This window comes from Chionomys nivalis, chromosome 8 (assembly GCF_950005125.1).
Source record: "Chionomys nivalis chromosome 8, mChiNiv1.1, whole genome shotgun sequence".
NCBI lineage: Eukaryota > Metazoa > Chordata > Mammalia > Rodentia > Cricetidae > Chionomys > Chionomys nivalis.
In genome coordinates this window covers 48,063,816-48,082,214 of record NC_080093.1, presented here as the reverse complement: position 1 = coordinate 48,082,214, position 18,399 = coordinate 48,063,816, and the positions used below count along the sequence as shown (strand labels likewise).

General features: G+C 46.2%; 1 protein-coding gene across 4 annotated transcripts in view; it reads right to left on the bottom strand.

Annotated features, from left to right (window-relative positions):
* Positions 1 to 5,425, bottom strand: part of Mark2 (microtubule affinity regulating kinase 2) — a 66,518-nt gene extending 61,093 nt beyond the window's left edge. For 2 of the 4 annotated variants that reach the window (XM_057779087.1, XM_057779085.1), the window contains exon 1: positions 4,812 to 5,344. Coding sequence is in view for 1 of the 4 variants with exons in the window: in XM_057779085.1 (XP_057635068.1) it covers positions 4,812 to 4,865 (54 nt within the window). In the remaining 3 variants the exon portion in view is untranslated. Of the gene's footprint in view, positions 1 to 4,811; positions 5,364 to 5,407 lie in introns of those variants that run through there. The other 2 variants (XM_057779093.1, XM_057779092.1) reach the window with 2 other exon arrangements.
* Positions 5,426 to 18,399: the final 12,974 nt, after the last annotated feature.

The window sequence follows — 18,399 nt, the reverse complement described above, 5'->3', positions numbered from 1 at the left end:
CATTAATGGGTTTCAAAGTGCTGCTGGGGGAATCCATTTAGCAAAGACACTATTATAGGGTCAAAGGTGGCGCCCCGCCCCCATCCCACTTGTCAGTAATGTGCCACAAAGTCTGAGGCCTGACTGCACTATAAGCATAAAATATTCATTCAAGCCAACATAATACATATGTAGGAACATCACAGAAGCTCCTGGGGGAAGAGAAGTGTCAGCTAGGTGGCTAAGAGCTCCGTGAGAGTCAGTTCTTGAAGGCCTAGGTCAGTCCTAGTCAAATGCCCACTGAGAATCATGCTGTTCTGTCCAAAGGGAAACAGTCTAGCCAGACAAATGCTGACTCCTGAGAGATCTCAACATGAAAAACCTCTCAGGCAAACAAGATGATCCATCTCTTTCTACCTCATGGAACTTTGCCTAAGACATGTAAACTCGAGATTCCCAGCCCATGCTATGGTCACAGTCTGAAAGATGCAGCTCTCCCTATGCTAACTTGATTTCAATCTAAAGCAGACCTCTGAACCACTTACTTGTACCATATGTTTAGCTACCTCCCCAAATCCACACAACAGAGAAGCATTATTGTAGCTCATTAGAGAATCACTTTTAAAGTCAAAGGGTATAATGTTACTGTCTCAGAGAGACACCACTCCAACAAGCCTCATACAGAATCCCTAAGGCCCAGCAGCATCCTCACCCAGAAGGCAGAAGCCCTGTCAAGGAGCCCCACCATCAAGAGTCAAAACACAAAATCTCACATCCTCAAAAATGAAGTATTTGGTCCAGTGTTAGCCAAAAAGGAAACTGGAATCTCACAATGTGTATACGGAATGGCTCAACTCTTACCCCAAAGCCATCCTTCATATCCACCTCAATGGAAATTGAACCTTCAGCTTTGTACATGCTGGACAAACACACCACTACTAAATCACATCTCCAATCGTTTGTATATTGGACTTTGAGAGACAGGGTCTCACTAAGTTGCTAGTCTTGAATTTATCCTGTAACTCAGACAGACCTTGAATTTGTGACTCTCCTGCCTCAGCTCCGGAGTACCTGGGGTTCCATGCCCCCACAACTGGCTGGTAAGAGGCTCTTTGGTTGTTATTTTAAAAATTATTACGATTACATTTATTTAGCATACATAAGAGAAAGATTGAGAGAGAGAAAGAGAGAGAGCGCACATGTGTATATGGACATCAGAGGATATCGTGCCAGAGTGAGTTCACTTCTTCCACCAGGTATAAGAATCTCGGAGATCCAACTCAGGCAGTCAGGCTTGGGACAAGTGCCCTTACCCACTAAGCATTTCACCAGCCTTCAACAGTATGTTTTTACAGGATTCTGAAACTTAGATTTACCCTCCTCATCAGTCTTCCAAACTCCTCTTCCTTGACAATATATTCTGACACCCACTCTCTAGAAGGTTTAGGGTAGCACTGTCATCTGACTGAGGAATACCAAAAGGCTCCTGTTTTCTATCAGGTGCCCTCTGTTTGCAGGCTCTGAAGCCATATGTCTCTTCCCCCAAGTCAGGAAAGCTCTAGCCAGGGGCAGGCGAACTCTGGAAGTTGTACCCTTCTCCACACTTGACTACTAAGGCTGCTGCTGGCTGGAAGACAAATAGTCATCTTGCTGATTGCTTTCAACGTTGCCAAGCCTCCAGGCCAGCAGAGCTATTTGGAAAAGCAACTCACAGAAAGCTCAGTTCAGAGTTGAGAAACCCCAAAACTACTAGCCCCAGGTCAGAGTCCTGCAAAAGGAAGCCATCTACGGTGAAAATGCACATCTAAAATCAGGCGTCACCAAAATCATCTTCAAGACAGAGCTTGGCTTTCTCTTATCTCCTACTTCCACTGTTAGAAGCAGAGTTGACAGCAAACAGGCAATCTCCTGCAACATAAGGTTTATTTTTATGCTTCAACATGCTCTCTGTGTGTTTCAGATGTGATCAAAGTGCTCCTGGAAACAGCTTATCGCCACAATTTTAAAGAAGGGGGGCGGGGGAGGCACAAGAAGAGATTGGAAACGTCCGCTGGAGTTTGTTCACCTGTTCTCTGGTAAAGGCCAGTTTAAATAATTTAAACCTAAATAAGGTGACAGTGGAGAGGGACCGGCCCAACCAATTCCTTGCTTTCTATTTCCTACCACCGAGGCTACTGCAGCGGTTGAGCTTCCACGATGGTTTTATCATCGGCAATGGGATCGAGGGGAGGGGACTCAGTTTCACCTGGTGGCAGGATCTATTCTACAGAAGCTGGATGCTTTCTCCTGTCTTTTTTCTTTTTCTAAAGAATACAAGGTTGGCCTGGGGATGTCAATCAGTATAGAGCACTTGTCTATCAAGACAAGCACAGTCCTGATCCAATCCCCAGCAGCACTAGAAACAAAAAAGGCAGTCAGGCACCTGTAATGGGTGTACATTTAGTTTTTCCAAGTTCCCACACGGAGCAGGAAGAATATAAAGTTGACAGTCTGAATGGAGAACCAAGAACTGGCTCAGTGCAGCTAAGTTCATGAAGAATCGAGTCAAAGATGAGCAGGATGACAACGCAGCCTGTGCTCTGAACTAAGTTATCACAGAGCGGCTCCCGTGCCAACTGGTCACTGATTCTACTCTCCTGAAATCAGTGCACATGCACCAAATCCCAACTATAGGATCCACCAGTTTACGAAACACATCTGAGCACACCTAACAAGAAAAAGAGCAAGAGGACCAATAATACACTTACATTTAGTAAAGAGCACACTGAGTTCACTCTCTCTGCCCGACACAATGCCCCCACAGCCTCTCTGGGGAACAGGTAGGCCAACCACTCCCCAAATGCCTGAAGGTGCCAGTCAGTCACTTGGCCTCCACCTCCTTGCTCATAATCAACTGTCTGGGAAAGTTCTCCAGTTAAGCAAGGTCTACCTACTAAAACAAAGGTAAGAGCACTGGGGGTGTACAGAACAGCCTCACAAGAGGCTGGAGAAAAGTGGTTCCCAGGAGAGATGCCACTGGCACACAAGGGACTGTGCAACACGGACCAACTTTTCAATTGGCAGGACCAATTGCCAAGCCCAGTGATGAAATAAATCAACCATCCCTCCATCTCAAGCCCTGCTTTGCCCCAAAAATGAAACAGTCCGTTGGTAGTATGGATCCACCACGACAGCAGAACACAATGCTGACGCCTCTTTAGACAGCAAGAAGGTAACAAGGCGGAAAAGTACAGTACAGAGACAGAGAAGGCTTTTCAAAGAAGGCAGGTCATGTTAAGCAAGTACAGCAGCAGCTCTATCCAACTGGCTACAAAAAAAGAAAAAGAAAAGGAAAAACCAAAAGCCAGGAAACAAAAGGGAAACACAGAGGACTGGGGACAAAGTATGCTCCTTTTTCAACACAAGTTTGCATTTACTAAAATTTACCCAGAAACATATGACCGGCAGTGGACTGTCCAAAAAGCAGGCAGCAAGGGACACAGGAGACAGTGAAACAAAGGAGAGAAGTGGAAAGTGGATGCCTTGGTGTAGACGTGAGGGGGTGACACAGAAAAGGCAAAGGCTTGGGTGGCAAATAGCACTAACTGCCAGGAAGAAAGGGAAAGCACAGGGCCCAGCGGCTGACCTGTAGCACAAGCAGCTAGCAAGAGACAATAGAGAGGGGATGGGCACAGCAGAAGAGGTGTAAATAAACAAGGAAGAAGGCAGGAGACCCGTGTGAACACGAAAGTAGCACTTATTCAGAGGCATATAGTAAGAAAGATGGGGGAAGGTTGAGTAACAGGAAGTAGCAAACAAGGAGGAAGATACTATGAGAAGCGACAGGCACCAGTGCAGAGAGGCGATCAGTGTCCTAATTTGTGTTGCAGTTAAGTAGGCAGTGAGGTAAGGACTGAAGCAGTCCGCCAAAGACTGAGCAACAGGTTATGTTAATACAGCCGGGCTGAAACACTGTTTTTTCCATGATGGAGGGAGAGCCCAGGGATAATCGGGAAGACCATTCAGACAGGAAGCCCAGGAACTTAAATGTCAAACCCCAGGGGGAAGAAACAGGAGCGATCCAAAGACTTTGAAAGGAGCGGTGGCTGGAACCCCAAAGGCAACCTGTGGGAAAACTATGCGCATGACAGCTGTATGGGAAACACGGAAGCGACACATGCCAGTGCCAGGAGCAAGGGAGCTCCTGCCGAAAAGAAGGGAAAGTGATGAGCAAAGAGTAGGCGAACGATTTGGAAAGGTGACGAGGGTGGAGCTGGTGGGATGCAAGCAACAGGGAGAGCCCAATTTGGAACAGGAAAGGAGGATAGAAAAAGCTGGGGAACTGAAAGGAGATAGGGACCGAGAACACACTCCGGGGCAAAGACCCCTGAGGGAGAAAACCGAGGACTGGGAGAGCCGGTGCGGGCAGAGGGGGTACAAGGCTAGAGAGATGCAGGAAGAGGTGGACAACAGTTCGCCGCAAACCGCGGGGTGTTATTCGAGGAGCAGAAAGGTGGCTGCTTTAAAGCGTGGGTGGAGGAAGACTAGAAAGGCCCCTGAGAGAAAAGGGAAGAGAAGGGGAAGCTGGGGAGATAGCACGGAAGAACGCAGGCGGGCGGTGAGAGACAAGGGGCGTTTTGGCAGAGACACAAGTGTGCAGCTCAGTCAGGACAAGGTGGGGTCCCAGGTCAGGACTCGGAAGAGGGATGTGCGGGACTAGAGCCCGGGGCCAGATGACAAGACAGCCCAGGCTTGCAGAAGGCAGTTAGGAGCACGAGGAGAGCAGAGGGAGGAGGCTCTGCAAGGTGCAAGGGCCCAGCCACAGAATTGTGGGAGCCTTAAGGGCTCCTTACCTGCTCCGTGTCCCTTTCGTTCAGCGTGGGTAGGGGGGTCCGAGCGCTGGACATGGCGCCGGTATCTCAGGGGAGGGAATCGAGAAGCTTGGAGGAAGGGAGGAAAGGGAAGGCTTGGAGCCCGACCGGGCGGGGCTCCTCACAGCAGGCGCACCCGCTGCATGGGCCCCGGCCGGGGGTGCGGGGAGGCCGGGCGATCGCTCACGCCAGCCCGGGGATGCGCCGCTCGGGCTAGGCCTCGCCGGCTCCGAGCGGCTCCGGACCGCACCCCCCCGACCCCCGGCTGGGCTGTGCCGCCTTTCGGCCGGGCCGCGCCGCTCCGCCTACTCTCTGCCGCCGCAGCCGGCCGCCTGCCTCGCTCCTCCCCTGCCCTCAGCCGCACTGCTCCGCGCCCGGCACACAGGCAGCCGCCGCCGGACCTGCTGCTCCCAACATGGCCGCCACCACCGCCAGCCCTCGGCTCTTTCCGCCGGCAAGAGCCGGAAACATCCGAAACAACTAGGAACGGGAGGGGGGACGAGCCTTCTCCTCTCGGCCCAGACTATGGGTGAATTCCGGAAACTACCGAAGAAGGTAATCCCCAGGGACGAGCGCACCTCCTCGATTCCGAAGACCAAGCTTCGGCTCTGTTTACGGAAATTCACGAAGAGACTCTCCGCACCTCCAGAGCCAACCGACAGCCACGCCTACCGGCCTTTCTCCGCCCACTTGGAGTTGACTTTCGGTAGTTTCCGGAAACACCCGAAGAGTCTCCGCGTGTGCTAAACCGGCCACGCCCCCGTTCCGTCGCTCAGCTGAGGACGGTTATCAGCCATTTCCGGCAACACCCGAGACCTACCGAGGTTAACAGACTCTATCTCTTCGTTTCTTTCCGTCAGTTTTCGTTTATTTTCAAACCTTGAACAGGTGTGAGTCACCTGTACCTGTTGTTTGACTTCTTAGAAAAATGCAACTATTAGCTGTTCTGTGGTTAGTGTATTTGATCCTAAGGCAACTTCCCATCATCATGTTTGTCCGTTAGCTCATAAAACCCACCTTATCGTTCAACCTTTCTATCAACGCGTGTCAACTGCCAAATGTAGTATCACCCTATTACCTGTCTCCTGCTTTGTACACCTGCCGTCTCCCGACCATCTTGGCTTCTAGATAGCCATCTGACATCCCCAAATTCAGTCCCCTCATTGCTCCAAAGGCCTGGGACAGGCAGGCACCTTTAAAACACAATTCTGTCCCAAGAAAATGCTTGTGTGATCTTGGGGATGTGCGATCACATAACAAAGGCTGGCTAAAGGGCTCAATGGACCTGAACTTGATCCTGGAGACCCACATAGTAACTGAGAACCAAGTCTAAAGAACCAAGTCCAGCGTCCATGGGCATGCTATGCTACCCTATACACTAAAAATGTCATCAAGGTTTGTACGAGTTGGTTCAGAAGTCAAGAGGGAGCACTGCTTGCTCTCCCAGAGGCCCGGTGTTCATGTTACCAGCCCCATATAGGTGGTTAATTTCAACTTTGTAACTCCAGTTCCAGGTGGTGGCCTCCGCTAGACAGACAGTTGCACAAACCTACATACAGGCTAAACATACACAAACACAAAAGTTTTAAAAAATTGAAAAAAAGGGGGCTGGAGCAATGGCTCAGAGGTTAAGAGCACTGACTGCTCTTCCTGAGATTCTGAGTTCAATTCCCAGCAACTACATGGTGGTTCACAACCCTCTGTAATGAGATCTGGTGCCCTCTCTGGCGAGTAGGCATATATGCAGACAGAACACTGTATACATAAATAAAAATTTTTTTGTTTTTTGTTTTTCGAGACAGGGTTTCTCTGTGGTTTTGGAGCCTGTCCTGGAACTAGCTCTTGTAGACCAGGCTGGTCTCGAACTCACAGAGATCCGCCTGCCTCTGCCTCCCGAGTGCTGGGATTAAAGGCGTGCGCCACCACCGCCCGGCATAAATAAAAATCTTTAAAAAAATTGAAAAAAAGAAAACATAACAGGCTAGAGAGATGGTTCATCATTTAAGAGCACCTACTTTTTTTCAGAGGACCTGGACCAGGTCCCAGAACTCACCTCGAGTGGCTTCACTACCTCCTGGAATTGCAGTTCCAGAAGAGCTGAGCCCTCTGGCCTCTACTAGCACCTGCATGCCAGTGATACACACAAATCCATAAAGCTACATGTATATACATACAAATCAATATTTTTTAAAATCATGTAACATTTAATTTTTACTGTCAGTTTTGATTTTGTGACATGATTTCATTATGTAGACCAGGCTGGCCAAGAGCTCATAGAGATCTATCTGCTTCTGCTTCCCAAGTACTGGGATTAAAGGTGTGTACTACCTACCACCATGCCCGGCCAGGTTTTTAATTTTTTTGAAACAAGGTATCACATAGCCCAGGCTGGCCTTACTATGCATCCAAGGGTGGCATTGAACTCCTGATGCTCCTGTCTCTATCGTCCCCTAAGTAATTTGATTGCGGGTGTGTGTGCTATCATCCCTGGCCTTAAATTACCTTTTAAAATATTCTAGAAGGCAACTCGGAGAGACCATTTTATTTTAATTTTCATTTCAAATCTCGCTTCTAAAACAAAGAAACTCATGGTAAAAGAATAGGCACTCATGAAAATAAGGATTGCTGGGGTTGTAAGATAGTGGGAGAGTGCTTTTTAACACCCTCACATAGCATGAAGGAGGCCATGCAGTCAATCCCTAGCATCAAAAAGAAAAGACAGGCCGGGCGGTGGTGGCGCACGCCTTTAATCCCAGCACTCGGGAGGCAGAGGCAGGCGGATCTCTGTGAGTTCGAGACCAGCCTGGTCTACAAGAGCTAGTTCCAGGACAGGCTCCAAAGCCACAGAGAAACCCTGTCTCGAAAAAAACAAAACAAAACAAAACAAAAAAAACAAACAAAAAAAGAAAAGACAGACAACCAAAATGAAAGAATTCCTTAAGCTGAGTATGGTGGTCTGCCTTTTAATCCTGGCACAAACAAACAAACAAAAACCCAAAGGCAGAATAGATGATTCCTGGCCAGCCTGGTCTACATAATGGACAGGCAGGCAGGTCTACAAAGTAAACCCGTTTCAAAAACAAACCAAACCAGGCAAAGGCGACACATGCCTTTAATCCCAGCACTCCAGAGGCAGAGACATGTTGATTTCTGAGTTTGAGGCCAGCCTGGTCTACAGAGTGGTTTCAGGACAGGCTCCAAAACCACAGAGAAACCCTGTCTCGAAACCCCCCCCCCCAAAAAAAAAAAAAAAACATTATGAGACTTCTGTATGGGCCATTTTAATCTATAACCTGATTTCGGCTTTCAGGCACAGACTCAGTAGATGACAATGCGCTGTCAGAGTCCCACCAGGCAGAGGCAGTAGCCTATGCTGACTTCTGCTTCAAGCCCTCCCCCTTTCCTGGTTCCATAGAAGTTAGAATTTGCCCACTGACCCTCCCTCTAAGCGCAACAGGAGGGATGTAGCTAGGTCCCTGAGTGTAAAGAAGCCGAGAGAGCTCCTGGAGTTATAGGGAGAATACCAACTGAACCTCTGAGAGCTGACTGAGTGGTACCCATGATCTGCTAGTTACGGTGAGAGCTGGACAGATGCAGAGAGAGGAAAGAGAGGGTTTCATAAGGTTTGCACCACGGGACTCCAGGAAGTTCCCCTGGGCCACACTCCAGGGCCACAAAAGCAGCACCCCTGGGGAAGAGGAGGGGGAAAGCAGAGCTCCAGAGTAGTGGGAAACGGAATGGAGCTCAGACCACGCCCCCACCCCAAATTTAAACATGAGAATGATCTGCCCTCTGGTGGTCAAAGGGAGTCACGCGGCCCATCCTGTGCCAGATGTCATTTTAAGGACCACGGTCTGAATGAAGAGCAGGGTGGAGAGAGGAAACTGTTGAAGGGTGAAGGCAGATACAGTCGGGGGCGGGAGTGGGGGCGGGGGCGGGGCTCCTACTGACCCTAAATAGTCTCTGCTTCCTCAAGATTCCACTCAAACCCTGATCTTCCCTTTGGTCACTTCCCTTCCTTTCCTCCTCTCACAAGGCTGCCAAACCAGCCAACCCACCCCAGCCTCTGACCCAGCTTCTATAGAAGCCAGAATAATCTTCAAGTCCAATTCCAGAAACATCTGGAACACTGTCCTCCCCAGTGGGCTTAAGTCAGGGTCACTCTGTGGGCCAGTGACCTATGTGGCCTGTGACAGTGACCTGTGGGTCTGTACTCAGAGGATTTTTGTACTCAGAGGAGTTTTGGCTTGATTTAATGTAAAGCTATCTTTTTTTTTTTTTTTTTTTGGTTTTTCGAGACAGGGTTTCTCTGTGGTTTTGGAGCCTGTCCTGGAGCTAGCTCTTGTAGATCAGGCTGGTCTCGAACTCACAGAGATCCACCTGCCTCTGCCTCCCAAGTGCTGGGATTAAAGGCGTGCGCCACCACCGCCCGGCCAAAGCTATCATTTTTTGTTTTGGTTTTATAAGACAGGACTTCTCTGTGTAGTCCTGGTTGTCCTGGAACTCACTCTGTAGACGAGGCTGACCTTGAATTCACAGAGATCTGCCTGCTCCTACTTCATCTTGAGTGCTCAGATGAAAGGCGTGCACCACCACTCCCTGTAAAGCTGTCATTCTTTTTTTTTTTTAATATTTATTTATTATATATACAATATTCTGTCTGTGTGTATGTATGCAGGCCAGAAGAGGGCACCAGACCTCATTACAGATGGTTGTGAGCCACCATGTGGTTGCCGGGAATTGAACTCAGGACCTTTGGAAGAGCAGGCAATGCTCTTAACCACTGAGCCATCTCTCCAGCCCAAAGCTGTCATTCTTTTTTTTTTTTTTTTAATATTTATTTTTATTTATTATGTATACAATATTCTGTCTGTGTGTACACCTGCAGGCCAGAAGAGGGCACCAGACCCCATTACAGATGGTTGTCAGCCACCATGTGGTTGCTGGGAATTGAACTCAGGACCTTTGGAAGAACAAGCAGCGCTCTTAACCACTGAGCCATCTCTCCAGCCCCCAAAGCTGTCATTCTTATGAAAAAAAAATCTTTAAGCTAAGAAAGCTCCCGTTTGTTTTTGTTGTGTGTGTGTAGAACATGTATGCATCTGTATGGTTGTGTACATGTGATGTGCATGTGAGTGCTTCTATCTGAACAAATGCCAGAGATCAATCAACCAAACTTCAATGTCTTTTCTCGGTCCTTCTCCATCTTGGTTTTTTTTTTTTTTTTTTTTTTTTGGTTTTTCGAGACAGAGTTTCTCTGTGGTTTTGGAGCCTGTCCTGGAACTAGCTCTTGTAGACCAGGCTGGTCTCGAACTCACAGAGATCCGCCTGCCTCTGCCTCCCAAGTGTTGGGATTAAAGGTGTGCACTACCACCACCCGACTCCATCTTGGTTTTTGTTGTTGTTTACAGTTGTTGATTTGTGTGTGTCCATGTTTAGGTGCATGTGGAGGTCACAGGTCAACGTGTGGTAATTGGCTCTCCCTTCCACTGGAGTAGGAACTCAAGTCTTCTAGCCTGGAGGCAAGTGCCTTATCCACTAAACCATCTCAACAGTTTTCCAACTTCATTTTGTTGTTGTTTGTTTCTGAGACAGCATCTTACTATGCAGCCCTGAGTGTCCTGGAACTCACTATATACTCCACAAGATGGCCTCGAATTTATAACAATTTGCTTGCTTCATAAATGCTTGAATGCTTAGATTGAAGGCTATGTCTAGACTAACCATATCTTTCTTTCTTCCTTTCTCTCTCAGTCTGTCTGTCTCTCTCTCCCTTCCTTGCTCTTGCTTCCCTTCTTTCCTTCTCTCCCCTCCCCCCCCTTTTTTTTTTTCCAAGACAGGGTTTTACTGTAGCTTTGGAGCCTGTCCTGGAGCTCACTCTGTAGACCAGGTTAGTCTTGAACTCACATAGATCTGCCTGTCTCTGCCTCCCGAGTGTTGAAATTAAAGGTGTGTGTGCACCACCACCGCCCGGACTTTTTAAAAAAAGATCAGTGTATGAGTGTTTTCCTGCATGCCTGCATGTATATCTATCCACTACACACATGTTTGGTGCTCTCAGAGAGCAAAAGAGGGGTCAGATCTCCTGGAACTGATGCTATAATTGTCATGTTATAGATGATTAATGAATCACTGTGTGGGTGCTAAGAACTGAATTCAGTTCCTCTGCAAAGGCAATCAGTGCTCTTGACTACTGAGCAGTCTCTCCAGTTCCTTGCTGTTGTTTGTTGTTTGTGTTCTTGTTTTGAGACAGTCTCTCTGTGTAGCCTTGACTGTCCTAGAACTCATTATGTAGGCCAGGCTGGCTTCAAATTCACAAATAATTTTATGCCTCTATCTCTTTCATTGGAACTGGAGTTCAAATCGGCTAGGTTGGCTGGTTGACAAGTTCTAGGATTTTTTTGCCTGTCACCACATCCTGGTGCTAAGTTTACAGCTATGCTAACACATACAAACTAGGCTTTTTATGTGAGTACTGGGGATTTCAACTCAGGTCCCCATCTTGTATGGCAAGCATTTGACCAAGTGAGTTCTCATCTCCCCAGTACCAAAGCGCTCATTTTCATTCTGCAGTGTGCCCACAAGTGATGCAGGTGGTCCTGGTTGTGGGAGAAACTTTTGTCCTGCATGTCAGAGTTAGTTTAATCTTGCCTTAAACCATCTAATACCCACTCTAAATAAGAATCCCTGGTAGAGAGGTCTGTTGTAGGATAATCTTCCTTGTACACTGTGAAGATGGGCCTTTGTCAAGGCACCTTATGATTGGTTTAATAAAGTGCTGAAGGACCAATAACTTAGCAAGAAGAGAATAGGCGGGACTTCTGGGCAGGGAGAAGAGGGTTAGAATCTAAGCAGAAGAGAAATGCCAGCAAGACACTGAAGAAATTGGACATACAGAATGAAAGAGAGGTAAAAAGTTACGTGGTAGAATGTAGATGAATAGAAACTGTTTAATTGCCGGGCGGTGGTGGCGCACGCCTTTAATCCCAGCACTCGGGAGGCAGAGGCAGGCAGATCTCTGTGAGTTCGAGACCAGCCTGGTCTACAAGAGCTAGTTCCAGGACAGGCTCCAAAACCACAGAGAAACCCTGTCTCAAAAAACAAAAAACAAAAAAAAACAACAAAAAAAAGAAACCGTTTAATTTAGATTGGGAACAAGCCTAAGGTAAAGGCCAAGCTTTCATAATTAATAATAAGTCTCAGTAGGCGGTGGTCCCACAAGGGAAAGTCCGGCTGCATTTGGCACTCAACATGGGGTCACATTTATCCACATAGGGCCTGAAAAAGCTGGAAAAAAAAAGTTCTAAACATGGAGTCATATGTGGCTTTCTGGTGGCTGCAGTCTCTCAGGCAGGCTTTACACTAGCAGTGTAAAGAAGTGCGGCGCCTTTTTAAGGCCCTGCAGTGCAGCAGAACACTTGAGCAGCCTGGAAGGTAAAAAAAAAAAAAAAAAAAAAAAAAAAAAAAAAAAAAAAAAAAAAAGCCTGCAGTATCTGGACACAGCAACTTCCCAGAGCTGGGATGACTGGGCAAGGCTGGGATGGTTAGGCATAGGTGGAACAGTTAGTCTCTGCTCTCCCAGCTGCCTACAGATCTGAAGGGGGCAGAGCCAGTCTCTAGCACCATGTGCTAAGCAGTTAAAAGTTGGCTCACGTGGAGGTCAGAGGAGGTTGCAGGCACAGAGAGAGCCAGACCCAGGCCAAGAAAGCCACTGAACAATACAGCATGCTTAAAGGTGTGTTTAGATGCTGAATAAAAAGAAGATGGGTATAGACAGTCATAAAAAAATAGCTTAAAAATAATAAAATAAAATCTTTTAAAAAAGAGTCAAGCCAGGCGGTGGTGGCACACGCCTTTCATCCCAGTACTTGGAAGGCAGAGGCAGGCGAATCTCTGTGAGTTCGAAGCTAGCCTGGTCTACAAGAGCTAGTTCCAGGACAAGCTCCAAGGCCACAAAGAAACCCTGTCTCGAAAAAAAAAAAGAGTCAAGTAATATAAAAAGAATAAGCCACAGAAGGATGGGAAATAGGACATCTGGATCCTGTGTGATGATTTGTTGACTCTGATTTTTTTTTCTTTTTCTTTTTCTTTTTTTTTTTTTGCTTTTTCAAGACAGGGTTTCTCTGTGGTTTTGGAGCCTGTCCTGGAACTAGCTCTTTGTAGACCAGGCTGGTTTCGAACTCACAGAGATCCACCTGCCTCTGCCTCCCAAGTGCTGGGATTAAAGGCGTGCTCCACTACCGCCCAGCTTTGATTCTGAATTTTTAAAGTGCCGATGAGCAAAAGACAAACACTGCTGAGAGATAATGAATTAAAAAAAAAACCCTGCTAAATTAAACCAGGCTATTTATTTTAAGGGCTTCTTAGCTTTAAAATGGAAGTCAGAAAATGTGTTGCAATGGGGGAGAGGTTATGCCTTTGTTTCCACAAGAGACAAAAAGCTACGGGTTCCTTCAAAATTAACAAAAACCAAGCCGGGCGGTGGTGGCGCACGCCTTTAATCCTAGCACTCAGGAGGCAGAGGCAGGCGGATCTCTGGGAGTTCGAGGCCAGCCTGGTCTACAAGAGTTAGTTCCAGGGCCGGGCGGTGGTGGCGCACGCCTTTAATCCTAGCACTCAGGAGGCAGAGGCAGGCGGATCTCTGTGAGTTCGAGACCAGCCTGGTCTACAGAGCTAGTTCCAGGACAGGCTCCAAAACCACAGAGAAACCCTGTCTCAAAAAACAACAAAAAAAAAAAGAGTTAGTTCCAGGACAGGCACCAAAGCTACAGAGAAACCCTGTCTCGAAAAAACAAAAAAAAACAACAACAACAAAAAAATTAACAAAAAACATATTTGCTTGGGGGTAGACCTCCTGAAAAATCTTGACTTCAGACATGAAGAAAGAAAGCACAGTAGCTACAGGACAGGTGATATATATGTTGATCCTCCACTATGGAAACAGCTCTGAGACTGGATAAGACATGATAAATCTTGCTGGCTACAGAGTCCTCAGGACTTATTATTACATGCTATTCTTTCAAATGACATGAAGGGAGATTTATATTACAATCTGGCTATAGAGTCCAAATGGACTTATAAAGTTTACAGAGCAGGGGATCATCTTTAGTTGATTTGTACACACCACAATTCCACACTTGTGCTAATGCAGTGTACTAGCTGGTTTTGTGTGTCAAGTTGACACAAGCTAAAGTCATCAGAGGATGGAGACTCGAGGAAATGCCTCCTTGAGATCCAACTGTAAGGCATTATTAGTGATCAATGGGGTGTTGGACTCTAGCGTCCAAACACCGAGGAGGAGTCACCCCCAGAGACCACTTCATACACCACAGCCGATGCAAAAGCATGAGGATTTTATTAATTCTGTCATGACAGGGTCCCCCAGCATTCGGGAAGCCGAGGGACCTGGAATAGCTGGTACAGTCTACTTTTAAAGGGGCCACAGAAGCAAGGGGGGGCTGTTCTTTGACTATTTTGATTGGCTTATTCGAAAGGGCTATTACCAATAATTGACTGGAGAGCTGTTGCCAGATCAGGTGAGGTAAGAGGTCATTTTGACCCCGTTTCCCAGGGGACCGAATCAAAACATACATATATGGGTAATTGTTCAGGAACTGAGTACGTGCGAGTGTAGCTGTTAGGTCCTTGGTTCCCAGGGGAGGAGGGGAAGCACTATGGCACGGAGGCTGAGAAGATTCAGAATTGTCAAAATGGCTTCAGAATTGTCTTAAAGTCTTACAGGGGGAGGGCCCAACCCATAGTGGGTGGTGCCAACCCTGGGCTGCTGGTCCTGGGTTCTATAAGAAAGTAGACTGAATGGGTCAGGGTAAGCAAGCCAGTTAGCTCTCTTCCATGGCCCCTGCATCAGCTCCTACTTCCAGGATACTGCCCTGTCTGACTTCCCATCCTGACTTCCTGCAGTGATGGACGGCGATGTGGAAGAGTAAGCCAAATGAGCCCTGTCCTCCCCAACTTAATTTTTGGTCACGGTGTTTTGTCACAGCAATAGAACCCTGACTAAGGGGACTGGAGAGATGGCTCAGTGGTTAGGAGCACTGATTGTTCTTCCAGAGGTCCTGAGTTCAATTCCCAGCAACCACGTGGTGGTTCACAACCACCTGTAATAAAATCTGGTGCCAACTTCTGGCCTGCAGGGACACATGCAGGCAGAACATTGTATACATAATAAATAAATCTTTATAAAAGAAAGAAAGAAAAAAAACCCTGACTAAGACATGCAGATATATATGTTACCTTTAAATGTTTGTGTGTTTACAGAAAAAAAAAGACCAGACACTGATAAAGACAGTAGCCCAGGTGATCTAGCCTCTCCGAATGCCTTTGTTGAAGTTTCCTTAAAAATCTGCATCCAGAATAACTCCAAAGTGGCTAGCTGAGAGATCCAGCCTTACAGCCCACTTAGTCAGGACTTCAGTTAAATCCTGCACTTTCCCATTACACAGAGACTGGACAACAAATGATATCGTTAGTTCTCAATTGTCTCAGGGTGCCCTAAAGATGCCATCACCCCCAGACAATAGGAGATAATTTTAAGAACACAACACCCACATTACAGAGAGGTGGGGTGGGCGATTTTGGTCATTGAATGAGTTATGGGTGTTTATCATTGCTTGGGGGTGGTTGGTTATAAGTTGTTACTAGTCATGGTAAGGGAGTAAACTAACAGGCCAATGTTGATATTACTTTAGTTAGGCAAAGATGCATCACATTTGTTTATGTTGCATTTGTTTAATTATGTAAAGATGTGTTGCGGTTTCACTTTGCTTGCCTAAGGCACCTATTTGGTCTAATTAAAAGGTGAATGACCAATAGCTAGGCGGTAGAGAGATAGGCAGGCTGGTAGGCAGAAAGAATAAATAAGATGAGGAATCTAGGCTTGAGGGGAATAGAGAGAATGAGGGAGAAAAAAAAGGGATACTCCTGGAGCCAGTCTGCAAGACACGGAGTAGGACATACAGAAGAGAAAGGTAAAAAATTATTATATTATTATTACAAACAAGAAATACAGGTTAGTAGTTATCTATAACAATCAAATTTGTGGCCATATTAAGCATGTTTTCAAGGTCAAACATAGATAGTTTAAATAGATAGGTGGTCTTCAAACACTTCAGAGACTTTTAGAAAATGGCAGTTAAGATATTTTAATAACATAAGGGTTTTCATAATAGTGAGACATGTCTGCTCCTGGCAGCACCAATCTACTTCAAAAGAGGCTGATGGGCATTGAAGAGCCTTTATAAGGAATTTACTTTCACTGTGGCAATGTTAACTACGACTGCTCTTGCCTCAACTGCTGACAGTATGCTGTCCAAAGGGGACAAGCAGGACACAAAAGGTGACTGTCTTCAAAATTCCTGCTTCAAAAAACAGTCTGCTAGATATCCTCTACCATCGGTTGAAAATGGATGCCCCAATGTTGCAGAGGGAACTCGGGTGACAGTCCTGGCAGCCAGATGTCTCTGTCACTTCTATAGTTTTGGAAGTTATTTGCTCTGCACTTCCTGTTTACTCAGGTAATTTTGTATCTTTCTCAGGTCTTTGATGGGGTTAAAGAATAAATTAATACAGTTTTACAGTTTTCCTTGTTACCAAATTAAAAAAAAAACTTACAAAAGAGATGTAAAGTTTATAAGGTTGAGAGATATAAAACCTTAAGTTGTTTAAGAAAATGTTTTAAGATGGGCAGTGGTGGCACACGCCTTTAATCCCAGCACTCGGGAGGCAGAGGCAGGCGGATCTCTGTGAGCTCGAGGCCAGCCTGGTCTACAAGAGCTAGTTCCAGGACAGGCTCCAAAACCACAGAGAAACCCTGTCTCGAAAATCAAAAAAAAAAAAAAAGAAAGAAAGAAAGAAAGAAAGAAAAAAAAAAAGAAAAAGAAAATGTTTTAAGGTCTAAAAATATATTTTTAGGATGGTAATATAAATTATGATTTAAAAAATTGGCTTAGGTATAAAATTGGACTTACCAAGCTAGGATAGGTAGTAATTTCTCTGAAGTTGAGACACCAGGGCATTTACCCACCCATGTGTATACGGGCCCAGCATCCTCATCCTTATGAAATATGTGCCATTAAGGTACCACTTCGCTAGGCAGTGGTGGCGCACGCCTTTAATCCCAGTATTTGGGAGGCAGACACAGACGGATCTCTGTGAGTTCAAGACCAGCCAGGTCTCCAAAGCAAGATCCAGGACAGCCAAGACTGTTCCACAGAGAAACCCTGTCTCAACAACAACAACAACAAAAAAAAAGACATCACTTCTATTGTGGCTTTAACCCCACATCCCTTTCGTATGTTTTTTTCTAGAAAGAAATATCTTAAAAAGGAGATCTGGTCCACTATGATTTTATTTTATTTTTTATTTATTTTTTTTTTTTTCGAGACAGGGTTTCTCTGTGGTTTTGGAGCCTGTCCTGGTACTAGCTCTTGTAGACCAGGCTGGTCTCGAACTCACAGAGATCCGCCTGCCTCTGCCTCCCAAGTGTTGGGATTAAAGGCGTGCGCCACCACCGCCCAGCTCCACTATGATTTTAGAAGGAAAAAAAGTTACCTTATCCTATGAATATGCCTAGGCTACCTACCTTGTAAATATAAAATACTTCTCTAAGAGGCCTGTGAGGTTGCTCAGTGGGTAAGGTACCTTCCTTCCAAGCCAGATGACCTGAGCCATATGGTAGAAGGAGAGAACTGACTCCCACTAGTTGTCCTCTAACCTACACACACACATGGCATGTGCACATAACACAGAAATAAATACAATGATCTTATACCCTGTAAAGATTTATCAGTTGTATTTTAATAAAATGCTGATTGGTCAGTAGTCAGGCAGGAAGTATAGGTGGGGTGACCAGGCAAGAAGTATAGAAGAGGCAACGAGAATAGGAGAATTCTGGGAAGAGGAAAGGTTGTCTTCAGTCGTTACCCAGACACAGAGGATGCAAGATGAGAATGCCTCACTGATAAAGGTACCAAGCCACATGGCTAACACAGACAAGAATTATGGTCTAATATAAGAGTTAATAAGAAACTTGAGCTAATAGGTCAATCAGTTTATGATTAATTTAGACCTCTGTGTGTTTCTTTGGGACAGAACAGCTGTGGGACCAGGTGGGACAGAAACCTCTGTCAACAGATTGCTGTCAATTTGAGGCCAGCCTGGGTTACATAGTAAGACCTTGTCTCAAAAGAAAACTGAAAAAGTAAAGGGAAGGGGTGGGAAGGAGGATGCTGGGGAAGTATCTGCCTAGCCTGCACAAAGCTCTAGTGCCAGACAAGCAGGGCACGGTGGTTTACGTCTCTGATCTCAGCACTTGGGAAATACAGGCAGAAAGTTCAGAAGTTCAAGGTCATCCTGGCCTATGTGTTAAGTTGGAGGCCAGCTATGAGTTATATAGGACCCTATCTCAAAAGGGAACAGGGACTGGTGAGAGTCTGAAGGTGGGACAACGGCCACCATGCCTGACGACCTGAGTCTGGACCCTGAGGAGCACATGCACACATGAATGAACACATACAAGTACACACACACACACACAAACAGAATGTTTTGT